The 18,662-nt window shown below is 40.8% G+C and overlaps 1 protein-coding gene across 6 annotated transcripts in view; it reads right to left on the reverse strand.

Annotated features, from left to right (window-relative positions):
- The window catches only part of LOC146789704 (sodium channel protein type 5 subunit alpha-like), a 975,168-nt gene that overhangs the window by 695,961 nt on the left and 260,545 nt on the right, over nt 1–18,662 (reverse strand). For all 6 annotated transcript variants that reach the window (XM_085632035.1, XM_085632032.1, XM_085632036.1 and 3 more), the window contains exon 7: nt 6,902–7,129. In XM_085632035.1, coding sequence (XP_085488161.1) covers nt 6,902–7,129 — 228 coding nt within the window. The remainder of the gene's footprint in view (nt 1–6,901; nt 7,130–18,662) is intronic.

Genomic DNA, 18,662 nt, shown 5'->3' on the forward strand with positions numbered 1-18,662 from the left:
TCGGAGGTAGAATTCCATACCCATGCCAGGTCACTCAGTACTTCTTCAACTTACTTGAGATGCTAAACTTAAATGTAGACAAGTTCACAGATAGTAATATCTGACTGAGTAGCTGACCACGGAACAGTTTGGGTTAATCTCTGCAGGTTTATCCCAGTAAATTCACTGAAACTACTTGAGCTAATTTTGGAAAGTTTGGTCTGCATTCTGTAGATCATCTACTATTCCATCATCCTGTTCCTACAATATAAGGCTAGTAATTGTATTTTTACTTTCCAAGCTCTTATTTAATAAATTATTGTTGTAACTCAAGTTATGCTGTATGTTTTCCATAATTTTATTTTCAATCTTTGCATAAATGAACTCTTTTTATACCCGATTATCTATTTTGTTTCTATCACTAAACCGATTCGATTAGCCACATAAAACTGAGCACTTTATCAAATTTAGGGAGTGCTGCTCATACTTTTGGGGTATTAGCTGAAATAGATTCAAGCTCAAGATCTGGCTTGGGGTCATTCACAACCCCTGTCCACTTGTCTAGACCTTGACAGTACAACAAAGTTTCTCACACTACGATTTTAAAATAATGACGCCGCAACCCAACTCGGATTGTGCTGCTGAACACTAACAGCAATGTTGTACTGGCATTTCGGGCAGTCTGGTAGTGCCAGAGAGGGCCAATGGGTATGTTGGTTTTTTGATGCTTTCATGGCCCGTGGGACAAAAAATCCCCAAATCCCGACCTTTTTTAAGCGGGCCACCAGGCAGTGCCAGCAGGCTGCCCGAAAGGCCAGCCTAACACTGACCAACAATACAAGGAAACTAAGTTTACACCATGTATGTAAATAGGGCGTTAGTAATGTCAGTTAAAAATTGCAGTCCACGGTTATCAAAAGGGCAGAGATTTCAAAATAAAACCTGCTGCAAGGGGGGCACAGCAATCTCTGAATCAAGGTCTGTTAAACATGTGGAGATTGGGCCACACCAGCCAATCATATAGCCATTGGCGTAGGGAGGAGGGTGCGGTGGGTGAAGGCCGCCCCGGCTGTCATCACTGAGGTTGGTTACAAAATGGCACTGAGGGGGGAGACAAAATGGCAAAAATATGTGTAACTATCTTTTTTTTCCTTATTTTAATCATTTCAATGTCGGCGGGAGAGGGTGACAAGAAATTTTCCGCACCGGGCACCTCCTGACCTTGCTACGCCACTGCATATACCAGCTCATTAAGACTATTTTCGTAGTGCACATGGTTTAGTCCGCGAGCTCCATACCACGGAATTCCTGTGAGCTGAAACGACAGTGTTCACTATATGAACAAGGAAGCTGTTTACAGAAGCTATTTACCGCATATGACCTGGATGCTAAAGGGTGAAGGCTGAGTGTTTTTTAATCACGGCGAAAGAAGCAAGCCTGCGAGATATAGTTTCTTCAACACACGGCAACGCTGTTTGCTATGACCTCGGTGTCAGCACGAAAATAAAGTTACCTCATAGAATTTGAAATATTTGTCCTGTACATTCAACTGCTTTCTTAATTCACAATGCAGCATGACGCCGTTCTCGCAGTGCATTTGGGCCACGTGACCTATGGGAACCGGGGCCAGACTGGGAACCAAAATCGGCCCTGGAAACTGCTCGGCCGGCCCCCCCTGGAAGGAGGGTGGGGGTGCGGCTGCACTGTTTGCCAGAGCCGGTTTCGGCTGATTTTGTTACAGGGGGCAGAAATTGTAGGCCCCCGGTAAAAAAACAGACCCCCAAGGACCCAAAACCGCCCCCACCCTGGCGGCCCACCGGGGAAATGCCCGGTGCCCGCTATGGCTAGTCTGGCCTTTTTGTTTTTCAAAAATTTTATCTAATTTTAGATTTCTTTTCCAAGCATTTAGAGCCGCTTCTGCTTGCATTGATGTAACTAAAGGCCTTCAAGATTCCATGCACGTGCACATTGATCGATAAAAGGTGGAAATGTTTTTCTTGAAAGTCTAAAATTGGTGTGGGAAATGTGCATTTTTTATTTATCAGTCTCAAATTGAAACTGCAAGGCTCTAATCTTACGGTTACATTGATATAGATGTGCAATGTATGTACACAGTGGTGTAGTTATTAAAATGCATTAACTAAGGGTCACGTTCACAGACCTTTTTGCACAAGTCAAGCAAGCATGTGCAAAAGAATAGTCATTTATAAATGCAGCTTCATTTGAAGCATCTTTTTCACACTGATTGCACTTCTAATGGTTCAACGAGTGTGAGAGTCTGCCCCAAAATGTTACTCTTAAGTGGTTAAATGAAAGTGATACTCATGGAAAAACATGGACTATGGAAGAATTACTTCCGTAATAGGAAAAAGCAAAACAAATTGAATGTACATATTTAGCTTACCTTTCCTGCATTGATTTACCGCTGGGAGGGTAAGCCGCACGCGGTAGGTTTGGGCTGACAGCCACAAAAAGAAAACTACATCCGTCATTGCATTGTCAGGAGTACGTCTAAAGTCATTTTGGGAATCATAAAAGAAAATTTGCGACACTGCTAAAATCCTAGCTATACGCTGATGCTTACATTCCTAACACATAAAGCAAGCATATTCCCTATAGTAGTTACAACAAGCTGTTAAGAATGTGCATTTTTAAAATTACTTTTTTATATTTAGCACTGTATGAACCGAAAACTGCAATTCACTATGTGAATAAATCATTTCACTGATCAGAGTAGAGGACTGCTCATAATTGTTGCTGTATTCATTCAGCACACACAGACTCCTCCAGAGAATGTGTTTCACAAAGTCTGAGTCAGCCCTCACAGGATTCCACATCTCACTCTCTGGTGGCAAAAAGAGTTCTGCAAAGGCTATTCCACCTCCTATCTGATTGGCTGGTTTGTGGAACTCCCTTACTGCCAGTGGGAAAATATGGACCTCTGAGTGACAGAACTCATGAACTGAAAGGAACTGTAGGGTGTAGCAAAATATCACTACAACCCTGAAGGTTCAAAATGTAATCTAATGTTTGAGTAGTAAAGCAAACTTTGTTTTGCAGGAAGCCCTATAAAAGAGTGACAGCAAATGTCCATAGCTCCCTAACATTGATTCAACTAAACGTTCATAAATAATTGGATGGGAAATCCAACCAATCAAAGTGAAATGTTAGGAGACCAAAAACAAAGAGAAGGAGGAGGGAGTTTTAGCATAAAGATCATAAGACTGGTGTTTGGAGTAAAATATCACAGCAGCGAGTGTGTTGAGCAACACAACAGGGAAAGTGGCGAGCCAGCGGTGCTGTTAAAAAATGTGCTAAAAGAATAAAAAAAGAATACACCGAATATAGTACACCTGTAAGTCAGCGTAAGAATGATATTTGTGGGATGTAAAGCATGAATCTTTCTTCACATTATTATCTCTTAAAGGGTGGGCATGCAATGATGGAATAACCAACCCCTACCATTAGCTATGTCATGGCAACCAATGACTTTTGATGTGTCGCAAATAGAAAGCTGATAGACCTGCCACTGACCACTGTTCTCTCTTTTTAAGCCATTTCACGAATTCAGGGAAAATGTCAATATTTGGTATTTCATAACAGAGTGGTGTGTCAGTCATGTAAAGTCAGCCATGTTTACAGAAACCACTAGCCTATAATAACATGATGTGATGCTTGACATAAGAGGTCTCTCCAAAACATTATTTGGAAATGAATGGCTGAAGATTGACGACCAGAGTATCACACAAGGAAACCATGATGATCTGTGAAATGCAACTCCTTGCCGTGACCGCCAGGCTGCCTATATACAAACACATTGGTACATACTCGGCTGTCAGTTTCGTAAAGATTCCACGACGAGACATGTGAAGATGTCGTCAATGGTTCCTTTGAAAACCTAGCATGAAAGCGGGGGAATAGATAGCACAGAACTCTAGACAACAAATCCCTCTGGATTTCCTTGGACCTTTACCTTAGATGTGGTCAAAGGGGTCTTCAGCATTTGAATGCCCTGTTCATGGAATACACGTTAACATGATACAGCTGTGGCATGTCTTACTAGTTCTGATTGAGACATTTTTCTATTCCATTCAAGAGTCCAAACTCATTTGCCCCATCTTTTGTACAGCCCTTTCGAGAAAGATGACTTAGGCGTATCACGGCAGGCTGCACCCAGAATTTGTGGAAAGTTCAGTGAAGCACAATCCTTAAAGAGAGGATCTGTTTCACAGATAAAACAATGAAGAGGAAGAGAGCTGAAAGGAGGAATGTGAAAAGAGGTCAAGTAATTTAATGTGGGGCAAGGGATCCCACAATTTAAGCAGGAGTTAACTCTAAAAATTGTAAGTCACTGTGCACTGCTGTGAAGGCACAACATTGAAAAATGAAAACCAATGCACCTAATTCTGATGCCACAATATTATACAAAGACGTTGCCCTATATTAAAAAATATTGGTCACAGCTTTGTCATTATAGTGTATTGAAAAAAACACAATATATATGTTTCAAGAAGCTGATATACGAATTGAGATGGAGGACTTGGAAAAGAGCAAATCAATATATTTCCAATTGGTGAAGACCACACATGGAAAATGTGTACTCTCAGTGCTTTCTACCTAACCATTCAATTGCTCAGACTAGAGGGGACAGCAGGAATGTTGGCATGCTCCAAGCTACCTTCCACTTTTTACCCATTGGTTTCTACCATGAGCGGAGCTATCATTAGTGGAGCAGATACAGTGTCACTGGGGCAGAGAGGTCGGGGGGCATTTTAACCCAGTTGTATCTCTCTTTGACTAACCAGTCAGAGAGCAGGCCCCGTTTCCTTGCTTGCATGAGGGCCTGTATGGCTGTGGCTTCACCACTGGCTAGGAATCAAGGAATTTGGAAGAAAGCCAAGCTCTGTAAGCACTGACTTCCCCTCCCTTGTTCAGGTCACTGGGTCTCTTTTAGAGAGATCCTCAGCGTGACTCGCATTATGTTGCTTGAACTGGGAGTTTACACTTTAAGAGAACATCTTTCAACACCTAGGACCATATCCATAACTCCTTTGAAATGGGAACAAAGGAGGCCATATGTCCCCCTGTTCAGTGGCAGTCTGAAAGTAGTCTGGGTCACATGGGATACAAATTGATTGCTGCAGTGAGGCCTTTATGATTCACTTGATGGGGCATATCCCCATTCCAACAGAGTGCAAGTATTCGAAATGCAAACATATCAATACATACCTGATAAACTGACAAAGAGCATGGTGCACATGTAAATATCAGTCATTGGCACTGCCTCAGCTGATGACCTACAATTCATTTGCCGGACTAGCAACCCACATACGAACTATTGACGTTGTTGGGTGTGCTTCCTTCTGAGAGAGGAGTTCTGTTCATTATAGGTCTCCCTTGGAAACAACTCTTCATATAGGTAGCGTGCATCTTATAATTACAGGCTGGTTAAGTCAAGTAATCTACAGCAGTGGTTCTTATAGCCTTATAGCCCGCCGTAGCGGGCTATACCGGCTGTTAAAGGCCCGCTGCAGCGTTAAAGGCCCGAGCCGAAGGCGAGGGACTTTAACAAAGCAGAGGGACTTTAAAAGCCGGTATAGCCCTGCTACGAAGGGCTATAAGGCTATTAGAACATTCTGCCACTAGAGGGCAGAATGTTCTAACAAAACAAAACCTTCAGGGAGCGCGAGGGGATTGAAATCCCCTCAGGCTCCCTGAAGTCTTTGTTCACAGCCAGAGCTGTGAACAAAGACACATTGGAAGGTTGGTGCTCCGGGCTTATACCAGCCATTATAAGCCTGGAGCGCTCCATTGTTTTCAATGGAGCTCCCAACATTCCAATGTTCTAATAACCTTTTATGTGGATCCCCACTGAATCATTACTTGAATCCGGAGAACTCCACTGAATCATTATTGGAAGTTAGGGACCCCCAGCCTAAGCAACTTTTAGGATTTAAACCTCGAAACAATACATAAAAAATACAAAAACAAGTATGTACCAAACACATGCTCAAATATTAAAATATTATCTTTAATTCACAATCAAACATAAAAAGAGCTTTTAATTTTTCAATGTACGCTCTTTAATTGCATATAATTTATTCATTTTACTTAATTTTATTATTCAATTTTATAAAACTGTAGCAGCCCTCGCAGCTTCAGGACCCCCAGGGGTCCTCTGACCACAGGTTAAGAGCCACTGATCTGCAGCATGCCACTCTGTGCCAGATGCATTTTCATGAACCAAAACATGTATAAGCACACCAATGTGAGGTTTTCACTGGCTATGTGGATCTAACAAAGGTCAAGGGGTTGGCACAGAACCCAGTTGCCTTTCACCGACCCTCAGTATCTGAACTTACTACTACTATATTTAATCTTTGATAGTGCAGTATAAGTAGCAAGACAGTCTTTCGTTTTTGTTACAATATATTGATTGTGTGACCATCAGTTTGGTCCGGCACCACAAACAAATAATTTGGCAAATTAAAATGGAAAGAAAATTAAAGCCATGCCATTAGAGGTTATGTTAACGAAAAAGTTACCTAATGAACATACTAATAGAGAATACATTCATACAGTATGAGAAATATCAAAGAAACAGAACTAGGGGTAAGTAGAGTGAAAGTAACAAAGCCTGCTCAACAGCAACAACCCCTCAATCCCTCATGTGAAGGCAGAAACCACAAAAAAGTAGCACAATTCACAGTTTGGGCAGCTGTATCTTTGTAATTACATTGTCTGCAACACACTCACCCTATAATAAAACAGCACTCTAATCCTTTTTTTTAAGAATGATAAGATTGTGAGCCAATCCATAAAACATTATCAGCAAAACGATTTCTTGCACAACAACATTTCATATATCTATTTCTTAATATTGCTTACATTTTATAAATTTGAGAAAAAAACAACTACTTACTGGAATTACTAATGAAGGCCTCGTAGGATTCCCAATCACTGTCATTCCATGAAAAGCTGCCACTGGTGTTGAGCAAGGTGAAGTCCCGGACACACTTTTGCCTCAGGTTGCCCATGAAGAGCTGAAGGCCTATGAGGGCAAAGACACTCAAGCAGAACACAGTCAGGATCATCACATCAGCAAGTTTCCTAACTGACTGGATAAGGGCGCCAACAATGGTCTTCAGTCCTATGTGGGGGACAAATTCCAACAGCTTATTGGCCAAAGCAATCAACAGCACAAATTAGTCAAGATCTATCACTGGGATGCTGAGTGGGAGGTAGGTCTGTATTATGTGCCAGTGATAACGTTTCACTCACTCACTAATATAGGGCCAGGGGGTTCAAGGTTGCACCAGGAAAAGCAGATCCATTAATACACTAATATGTAAGGATATCTACATACAATAAATGTAGATGGCATGAATCTAAATGAAACCTATTGACATGGTCAGTGGCTATCCTGAAACTCTGGCATGGACCCATCCCATGCGGAATCTATGTTTGACACTCTTGGTTTAGGAGATGGTGCCAATATTAGGGTGCTAGGGCCCCATCGTCTTCATTTCAGAGTTGCAAAAGAATGTTTGTGGTTAGTTCTATCGCTTAGTGTACCTCAGACCCATTTTAGTGAAACTACTGGACATACTTAGGGATATGGCTGCCTTCAGTAATGTTCCTCTCAAAAACAATCAACTCGGAAACAAATTTGGGAAATCAAAAGAGGAGATCAGCCTTAGATTCCTAATTTTTTGGGGTTTCTCAAAACGTTTTTATTTTCAACTATAGGTGTTTGAAAAACATGTTGTTTACTTTTTAAAATTGATCCTGTTATTGGAAATAGTAAGGTAAATGCTAGACCATAATGCTGCCTTTAAAAATAACAGAAAACAATTAAATTGTGCTGTGCAGAGGATATGATTTTAGTGAAGATACCTGTGGCGGTGTCAAGATGCACATTAGTTGAGAAACATGAAGGATTATGGAGGTACAATGTTCATCTAAAAGTGGTCATTTAACCCATTTACCACGGCGGAAATTCCGCCGCGGTGCGGGCGTTCTAAAGGGTGGGCGGGGCTGCGTCGGGCAACGTTTGTGCGCAGCACCTAGAAGGTAGTGCTCACATCGGCCGAGCATGGAACGGGTTAAATTTGTAAATGTATATTTAGCATCAGGTTTGCAATGCAAATAGGAAAAAACATTGTCATAGACAATATTTTTATTTGAGTATCATCACTAATAAAGTTTTAGTTAATTACATTTTAGGATAGACTGCTTAAAAAGTGGACTTGTGTTACATTTTTTGTTCATTCAATTTATCATTCAGTTCATTTTATTCCACATGTACTTGATGGTGAAGTTTTTATTTCTAAAAGTATGAATGCACAAGGGATGGAAAAACATTTCCCAATTTTAGGAACAATATTTAGAAAATATAGCAGTAAAATTACTTTCATGTCAACCCAAAGACATTTGAGACAACTGGGCTCATTGGCTGAGCTTGTTCACTCAATGTAAGTTAGCTACTAATAAAACATATCCCACACTTGTTTTTTGCTGAAAGTTCAGCCCTATTAAATTCTCTTAGTTATGGAGATCTGTGCTGCGTCACAAATGAGACTGCATGTTTGGAGCAATTGGCAGCTCTGTTTATGCTTAAGCACCCTTTTGTGATTAGTGATTGTCTTTTCATAGAATAGTGTTAGGTGATGTAAAAGTGCTCCTACGAAGTGAACTTCTTGAATGAGCACATCAAATTCAAAACTGACTAAACCTGCTAGAATGTCCTTATAATGGGCCAGTTCTTTTTTTGTGGTTTATCAGAATTTGTAGCCTTATTCTCCGGGCACACATGCCAGAGTTATCATAGCCCCCCTAAAGAGTACTTATGTCTCATATGCATAGATGAAATTTATTAAGACAAGTACATCAGGATCTCAGACCCTTGTGCATGGAATGGCACATCAATACTAGCAGGCCAACATCATTAATTCAATGACAGAGTGAAGGCTTTTCTAATCGGGAGACTGTCGGTGAGAACTCCAGAAGTGTCTGACACATTTCCTTTCTTGGAAGAACAGGAACCCGACTCATGTTGCATCACTAGCCCTTTTTTCTCCTTCACAGTATCGTAACATAAACATCTGTATTTTTTTAGCTATTCGTTTTTTGCACATCCTTCCACTGGTGCTCTACCATAATATCGAAGTTAAAATATCAAAGCTAATTTCTAAAATTTTTAAAACGTATGGATATTGGCTCTACAATATTGATTACCAACTTGTTGTCAAGGTAAGTAGATGTGGAGTTAAGAATAGTAAATGTTCTGGTGGTATGCTCCAGTATGTTGTAGATTTTGTGGCTTTGTATACCTGTAGATTGATATTCTTGGCCCTAATATTGAGTCATGCACCCTTTCAACACTTAGCATTGATTTCCTGAGTATTGTGGACACCCTTACACCACTCAGACTGGAGAGATAGCTCAACTGCTTAAGGCTCTGAACCAGGATGTCTCCATTCTATAAGTGAAAGATTGTACAGAACCAGTCCACTCTATTTCCATTGAAGACATTTTATTGGAATTCGGGTTTACAAATTCTTCTAAAGTGAGCTATCAAGCGTGAAGGGAATCTCTTTGACCCGCTATAAGAGAATAAGGTTTAGGCATATCCTTGGAAATTTAAAAAGCAAATTTGACACCACACGCAAATAACTAAAAGATAACACAAGTTGGCAAACGACTGGGCGGCGTTTGGTGTTTGCTACTGCTATGGGATATTACATCGCTCAAACCCGGCTGAGAGACAGCAGGGCCATCCACACAGCAAAGGCGGTGGGTTATGCTCTTGCATATAGCGGGGATCATTTTATGCACAAATGTTTTGATATTTGACAGAAATAGTCTTGGTGTTTTCCGGAATTATAGGTTTTTTGCGATATGCCTTTTAATTTAAAAAAAACAGGGTTTTTTGGGCGGGAACCTGTGATTTTCAACATTTCCAAAACTAATCCAGCAAAACAAATCTTTCAGAGCAATCAAAGCAGTGAGAATAAAAGCCTTTGTAATAGCCCTTTCACAGGACATTTTCTCCGCGTTCAGCAGGTGGATTGAGTCTGCCTAGAATAGCCTGTCTCTGAGTGTCTCAGCGACCCACTTCAAACTCAGCTTCCGCAAGCAATGCGTCTGCTTATTTTGCTCAAAATAGCGTTTCTTTTTTTATCTATGTGTTAGAAAACAAGAAAAAGCACCACTATGTGGGATTTCCATTTTTATGAATCAGGCCCTCTGCCTGCAGGTAGGCAATTTATAGGTATATGTTTTTTATTATCAGACACCGTAAAATGAATGTTGTGAGAGTGACAGCAGGGTTCTGGCCCACCTATCCCCGGGTAATGATTGTTTCCAATGGAAGTCCATTCATCCAGGTTTTTGGGATGTAAATCATTGGAGAAGGGTGGTCTATTTACTGAGCAAACTCTAGTACAATTTTACCCTATGTGCTAGCGCAAAAACCTCCTTTGTTACACAAAAAACTGTCACAAAAACTCCTTGGCAAAAATAGCATTTGCACCAAGTGTTTACCAAGTTTTACTAACAGGGCAAAGTAAAGAAAGGTGAGTGCAAATGGCATTAGTTGCCATTTTAAGCACATTATTTCATTTCTTTCCCTGATTTTATGTGCACGAGGAAGGGAAACCACAATTAAACTCAACGCGGACTCAGGTCTCAAAAGGCTCTAAAGCTAAAATAAGCACAATCCCCCTGAGGTCCATTTTAGTGCTGCTGCCAGGTTGTACATAACCGGTTGGTACTGTAGCTGCGGTATGGTCCCAGCCGGAAAAAGAGCCTGGAATGTTTATGTAGTCAAACAATTTTGGGAGCCTGCCAAATCATTGGCATTTTGTCTTCATGTTGCAGTTCATAATACCCAGTTCCCTATCGGATTTCTGTCGAACTCCTGAAGGCCTCATTTGCGGTATGGCTACCCATGTTTATAGACTGGTAAGCTAACATTTTGCACTCACCAATTAAGATAACAAAATAAGTTTTGGCAAAGCCAATAGGTCTAGCTTGCATTTTGAGCCCCAAGGAAAACAATGGCTGTCTGTATATAATGGACCAATAAGATAATTAATTCAATGTTTAAGGATTCAGAGTGCTATTGGGATGTTAAAATATTCCCCCATGCATAGCAATGCCAGCACTCCATAGAAGTGGAAGGATACACCAAACAACCAAAAGCATGAAGTGAGGGAGGATTATTACCCTGGGAGGAGGCAAAACCCCCACTATGTACAGTGTAAAGGATTGGTAAGAAAATGTATCCTGACACGGCTGCAACGCATCCAGAATGCCTCGGCACGACTGATCCTTAACATCCCCCGACGCAGCCACATCACCCCCCACCTGAGAGACCTACACTGGCTCCCCGTCAACAGGAGGATAACCTTCTAACTCCTCACCCACGCACACAAAGCCCTACACAACGCCGGACCAGCATACCTCAACAGATGACTCAGCTTCTACACCCCCACCCGCAGCCTCCGCTCAGCCAGCCTCACCCTCGCCACAGTCCTTCGCATACGTAAAACGACTGCCGACGGCAGATCCTGCAGACCCAAGACCTACTGGCCTTCAGAAGACTTCTCAAGACCTGGCTCTTTGATCAGTAGCAGCTCCCCCCCCCCCCCCCCCCAGCGCCTTGAGACCCTCACGGGTATGTAGTGCGCTTAAAAAAATTCCTTAATTGATTGATTGATTGACAGGTGCTGTGTCAAGCCTGACTTAAAAAGCTCAAGGAACATAGGATTGTGTCTAAACCAGCTTCAAATTAAATTAATTATTAAAAGTTTGAGGACACTGGTGGTTGGAATAAACAAATAATCAAGGTAGGGATCTTTTTAGGGTGGAAATATCTGGAGTATTTCCAGTCTGTTACTGTGTTTGTTGAACAATTTGCATCTGATACTTTACAACCGTGTACTGTGATACAGAAGATGCTTTAGGGGAAAGAGAAATAAATTTATTACGCAACTTGTTCAATTAGTTTTTAAAGGCTAACAGGAAAATCATTGACTTTTAAAGTAACCTGATGTAGAATTAATGAACTAATATTAACCTGGAGCAGATTCCTGCTCGCGGACACCCCCACACCAGACTCCCATATATGGAAGCCTAGGTAACACTGTGAAGTAAACGGTCTGCGGAATTTCATTTAAAAAACATTCATGAATTTAAATTCAGCAGATCTTTTTACAAATTGCATAACCCTGTTAGGCAAAAAAGGAGTAAACGCCATGCTCCCTCCCTATGAACCAGCTCTAAAGTCACTCTAACTTCATTTCCCTGCATTCATTTCTACCAGAAAATGTATCCTAAAGGACACGTGTGGCCATGCTCTCTTTTCATACTTGTTATAAAGCCTATGAGGGTAAGTAAGACTACAGCTGAGGATTTGTTTAAAAGTACATATCCAAAAGTGTATATTTGAAATCTTGATATAAATGATTTTGCAATCAAATGCAATTCAGCCGCATAGGGAATCCTAACCGTGGTTGTGCCTGTTACTTTTGCAGACATTTCAAAGACTGACGGTTAGTGTAGTTTTGCTCATATAATGAGAAAGGAAGAGAGTGAGCACAGAACTCTCATTCAATCTAAGACTGCCTTAGTCTCTGGGGAAAAAAACCCCCAGCAAAAAAGGGGTCTAGACTGATTTTTAGATTTTAGGTGTTCTTTCTGAAAACTCACACTCCAGAAATCTCCACCAACCCTTCCTTAAGTTGCAATGGAAGTAAGAAAATAAGTTATGTGAATTTATTTGCTTGAAGTGCATACATTGCACTTAATTTCACGCAGACAGAGAGTACCTGCTAGCACGATTTAGAAGGATATATTATTTTAATTTTCGTCAAACTACCTCACTTTTATTTGCTTATTCTTTCTTTCACAGACATTACATGTGGAGGTAATTTGATACACACACCTACAGAATTTGGTCCTGAGCTGTTTAGCATAATTAGCCATCCAAATTGTTTGCAAGTTCCCTTTATTATTCAACAATTACTTTCTTTTAGAGGTCGTGTTATGTCATATGCATATATCTTAAACCCATTAATAAATTCACTTCACTTGGAACAAAGGTGGATATTGAATCTCAATTTCATTCCCCTAAGAGGAAGTGTAGTGGTTAGAGGTCTTTCTTCTCTGTCTAAAAATGGAATCTGAACATGAACTGTGTGTTTGACATTTGAGATCCATATTATCATTTTATAAGGGAAACACACCTCAATATGGGTGATAAAAGCATAAACAGCAGCAAATGATTATCTGTAAACTTGTGTAGTTTGTTTTTTGTTTGCTCGTTAATGAAATATAGATGGATTTTTGATATATTGAAGCATTGGTATATTTGTTTAACTTATAATATTAATGTATCTTCTTATAGTAAGGACAAATACATTCTGATCGAAACAGATTGATAGGGCAGTATAATTTATTTGGTAAAGTGTCTTCATTATTCACAATATGAAAGCTATTTGCTTTGTTTAGTTTTGCCTATTATTGTATTTGTGATTAGGTTTGCTGCCTGGTGTACAGAAGGTTCATCTGACAAGGATGCTCTCAACCGGGGATCGGTGAGCTGTTGCTATATAGAGCCAGCATGGTCTGTGTAGTAGGCTCTGAGGTTGTCAGAGCCAAATTCATCTACGCACAATTAGTCGAACAAAATGCTGGCGGTATTATGGATATGCAAGCCAAGCATCAGGAGAGCGGATAGAGAATGAGTTCGACCTGGCAACACCCCTACTAACAGGAAATGGGTCTGAGTGGAAAGGAGGGCAAGCGGAAACCAACAGTCTTATAACATTAACAGAGACAAGCAGATTACTTCAGATTGCAGCAGAAGCCATTTATCCTGGATACATGTAGTTAAAGTTCCATTTTCAGATACATGCTTGTTACAAAGGCATAACTCTCTTTTAAACATTGAGGCACACATCCCAAATTTAGATACAGAAAGACATGTCTGAAATGCAACTGCCAACATTGTCATCACTTGCAACAGATTTACAGTGAGGCGACGGAAAGTGGTTCAGCAGAGGACAGTGTGGGAACAACTTTATACCTATGACCTCATAATTCACAATACTTAGGCCCGTTGTTCAATAACGTATGCAAATAAAATTTAAATAAAATAAACTTTTTGGATAAATCTTTTGTGATTTAAACATTGTTGAGGTGCACAGCCTGCAGACTAATTCTGCCTATGACGTCTGACAATAGCATGTGCATTGTAAGACCAACCTGTAGCAATCAACAAAGTCAGTGGAATGTGTTGGTGAGAATAAAGTGCTACACACATGGGGGTAGTCAAACACTATCCAAAATAATTTGATTATATGTGTTGTGTACGCCATCTCGTTCCAGTGACATGTAAGCTACTGGTTTGAACATATGCTAAACTTCTTATTCTCCAGAGCACAGGGAGTTAAGGTGGGTGTGAAGCAGCTTAGCCTACATGAAGGTCAAGCCAACGTTGACTGTAGATTCACTTTCTCATCCCTTACTAGGCCTTCAATCTAATTGTGGCATGTAAAACTTGCACAAGAGGATATTTGAAATAACATAGGGTCATTGATTTAAAACCCAAAAACTACCTTTAACCACTATTTGCTACTTCTATTACCCTCCTACTGCCATTGTTCTTAAAAAAAGTATTAGATTAATTTACTGGGACTTTATTTTACGGAAATTTATGTGCAAAAATGTTACTTGTTTGTATGAACCATAAATGAAGGCTATTAAAAGAAGTTTAATGAGAAATATGCTCACTGCACTAAGTAAAGTGTATCTGTGTATACAACCTGCATGTAAAATAGTAAGATTAGTCGCAAATGGCTTGAACTCCAGGATTATAAAAGCACTTTGATTACACCCTTCAGAGCTCATGTGGATCTGTGAACCTTCTATTAAAGTATACCTCCAACAGGCACTCTGAGGAAAAAGCATTACAAACCTGGCAAAACATCTGAGCTACAAGGACAACACCGGCATCCCTTAAGAAAAGGAAGGGAGTTAATTATGCAATTTTGAGCTGTCCAAGGACGATGCGCTCACTCAATAATGCATATTATGCCTCTGAAAGACTGATAACAGATCAAAGAAGCCCAACCACTAAGGCAAAATGACATTAATGGACCCTTGACTTTGGTGCCCCTCCATTTGTAGTGGAAATAGTCAGTAGGTGTGGGAAAGCCGCCTATTTCTTTTTCTTGTCACACATGCACTTATCACGTGTTCTTTACCAGAAAAGTCGTCTGCAAGACAAACAGGACTTTCATGTTGCTCTTCATAGTCAGAGCTGCATTTCCGCCATCTGTTTGAGAGCATACATGTTCTGATATACCCTTCCATTGTAGCTGTCAATAGTCTCAAGACATTTCTGCTTCAAACAACCAAAGAATCAGTCACCGTAGGGAAACAGGAAGTTTCGCAAGTTACAGGCAGCCCGTAATCCTATCCGACCCATGATTCCAATTGCGTAATGAATATTATCTCTGGTCCTAATTGAGAGACCATCAAGCAAATAAAGATGAGGTCTGGAAGGTATTAGATAGTGAGTGACAGATTTGTTGGTGGATGGATACTGCAACACTAGTTGACACATGAGTGGTGTAAGGCACTCCACTTTGACTTACCACTTCCTCTCATCAGGAGAGTGGGCCATGGTAAGTCATAGGTAGCCGGATCAATGACAGAGTTTCATACATTTAATATAAATGAGTAACTCAGTTAAGAAGTCAATTATTAACCCCAAATATCTGGCATGGGTCTGAAGTGCCTGGATCTACTTCCGACACTCCTGCTGCTAAGAGTAAGACAGCCTGAGTGAATCTAGTCAGTTTCATACAGGGCAATGCTCATCAACCCATCAAATAGTAAAATCCTGTCTAGTTTAAAGAATATCCACAAAAAATGTACGTGTTTAGTTTATGACCATAAATTGTGTATTTACTCCAAACATTCAATAGGATTCTACAGTGTCTTTAGTTATATCCCTAAAGATTCCCAAATGTGTCCAATTCTGAATGTGCAATATGCTGTGTTGTGTTGAAACACTGAAAAGTGGCATCTCAGATACAGCTACTGGATAACAAAATGCATCAGATAATTTTTCTTAAAAATGGTTAGGAAAAACAAGCAATATGAAGTGCAATGCAAAAAACATTAATCAAAGGCAATCCATAAAATACAAACAGCATGCAAATACTAATAAACACAATTCTAAAACATTACATCTCTTTCATTTAATATAAAAATCAACAATTTATACAATTTGTTAAGGTTAGGTTGCAATTGTGTCACAGATTGTCCTAATCAGATGTTGGCAATCAATCAACTACAACAAACTTCTTCAAGTACTACTTGCTCGTCAATTACTTAGAATCGGCAGCAGCAGCTTGAGTGTCAGAATGCTTTTAATCTAAAGTAATCACCGACGAAGCATTTTCATTGCTTTCAGTGGTTTTGTTTCTTAGTTGGCCGTTTTGTTCAGAAAAAAACAGTTCTCGTTTTATTCTATATGCCGCTAAACTGCAGAGGGATGTGCTTAGTAAGGGAGATTATTTTTGTATTGAAAAGCAACTAAGATTATTTTTATACAAGCTCCTGGAAATTGATGGATAGCATGAATAGTAAAACAGAACATTTCTCAAAAGATCTAGGGGCTTATTTATGAGAGGCTTGCCCGCCGGAACGTCACTTTCTCTGAGGGTCCGGCGGCACATCTATGAGGCCACGCAAAGCCACTTTGATGGCTTTGCTTGGCCTCATAGATATGGAGTAAGACAGAGCAGCGGAAGTCGCTGCTTTGCCTTATTCTTCGTCAAGGAGCCGCTCCATGAGCGTTGCAATGGGTTTTCTCACGCAACACCCATGGATTTTGACGCTGCCCCAGATTTGCTTAATCGTGTAAACCTGGGGCAGCAACAAAACTATACGCCTCCCCTGAGCAGGCGTAACAAGGAGAAATATGTTTATGTCTCCTTGTTTTTTCCTCTTTCCCTGTGTGCTGCATTCTGCAGCATACATAGAAGGGGGAAAACGCCTCTCGGATCGTTCTTCTGCAGGAAGGTGGCCCTGCGTGCAATGTAGACACCCTTGCACCATGGTGCAAGGGTGTCTGCGTTGACACTATGCAGCAGATTGTGCACCAGCACAGGCGGTAAGGACAGGAAAGCACTCTATATCATAAATAGGGTGCATTCCTGCCCTTTCACATTGGTGTAGGACAGCACAGCTAAAAGACTTGTGGCGCTGCCCTACGCCAAGTCCCCATATGATGCCCCTTGTCTCCCATGCCCAGAGGCAGTCTGTGCATGACTCCTCTGTTCTGGAGGTATCAACCCTTGGATAAGAGGGGATTAAAGCAATTTAAATTGTATGATGTTTCAACTATTATACCCACATTACACAAGGAGACATAAGTGCGTCTCTAGGAAATATTGCCACAGAATTGAACCCTGATAGCTCTTGCACGTTCCAGGGTACATCATTAAGTATGGAAAAGATTGTTTCATGCCTCTTAAAGGTTGGCTTGAATTGCAGCTGTGTCTGGTACCCTGAATCAGTTCTACTCAGCTGTGAAAGCTCCAAATGCAAGGCTATCTGCCGAATGGCCTTAAATGTTGGGGGTGGGCTGTGGGTCATCGATAGATGCTTTTATACCGCCTTTGGGAGAAAAAGAAACAATAAAGTTTGGCAATAACAAAAGTATACCTTAATGAAGCAGGTAGACAAAAAATTTAATTATGATTAGTAGAAAAACGGAACAATAGAAAGGTCCTTTCTGCAGACCAGTGTTCTGGCTAAGGCTTGGTGATTTGGGCTACCAAGCAGTAATGGCCAGTGGAGAGGGAATATTGGAAGTGCTCCCTCTGTGCTAACTGTGGGCCCTTTTTACTGCTGCAATAAGGGAGACCACCTCACTCCATCTCAATATTGACACTGTTTCCAGTCCTGTGCTTTTGTGTGTCAGCCTAGTGCATTTTGGGTGCTGCGGTCGCTGGCTGCTTCAATTGAACCAATTAGACTTACACACCGCATAACAATGATTTTTGAGAGATGTCCCTAAGACTGCCAACATCAGATTGGGAGAACCAGGTTTGGGGCTCACCATGCACCATGTCCCATCCCTTCACCTCGCCATGCAGGTCAGGTGTGTTAAACACTGAGGCTGAATGAGACCTGTCCGCAGAATACAAATCATAATCTCAGCAGGATATCCTCTTAGACGCTAGACCCTCTCAGACTGGGAGTACAGTTTTGGTGGGTACGCAGTCAATTATCAGACTCACAAACTGAAAAAGCAAAGAACTAACATGCAGCTGCAGAGTCACTGCAGATGACTCCTTGAGTATAAATTTAACTTTGAGATCTACAAAAGAGAGGTGCTATGCTTTACGTTGTTAACGAGTCCAGTTGGTACTACTGCCGGAGAGCATGGGACATCAACGGTGATGTCAGAGAAAAACAGTAACACGACAAAGGAAGGGAAAGAGAAGGAGACAGCTCTATTTTCCAAACATATATATTAGTTTATACTTGTGGTGCTACTGCGGTGCCTATTTAAATTCTATGCCACATCTGGGTGCACTACGCGAACTCCAATCATAATATGAAGTGATTGCTATTTCCGTGTTAACAGACAAAACATT

Source organism: Triturus cristatus, chromosome 10, assembly GCF_964204655.1.
Source record: "Triturus cristatus chromosome 10, aTriCri1.1, whole genome shotgun sequence".
Classification (NCBI taxonomy): Eukaryota; Metazoa; Chordata; class Amphibia; order Caudata; family Salamandridae; genus Triturus; species Triturus cristatus.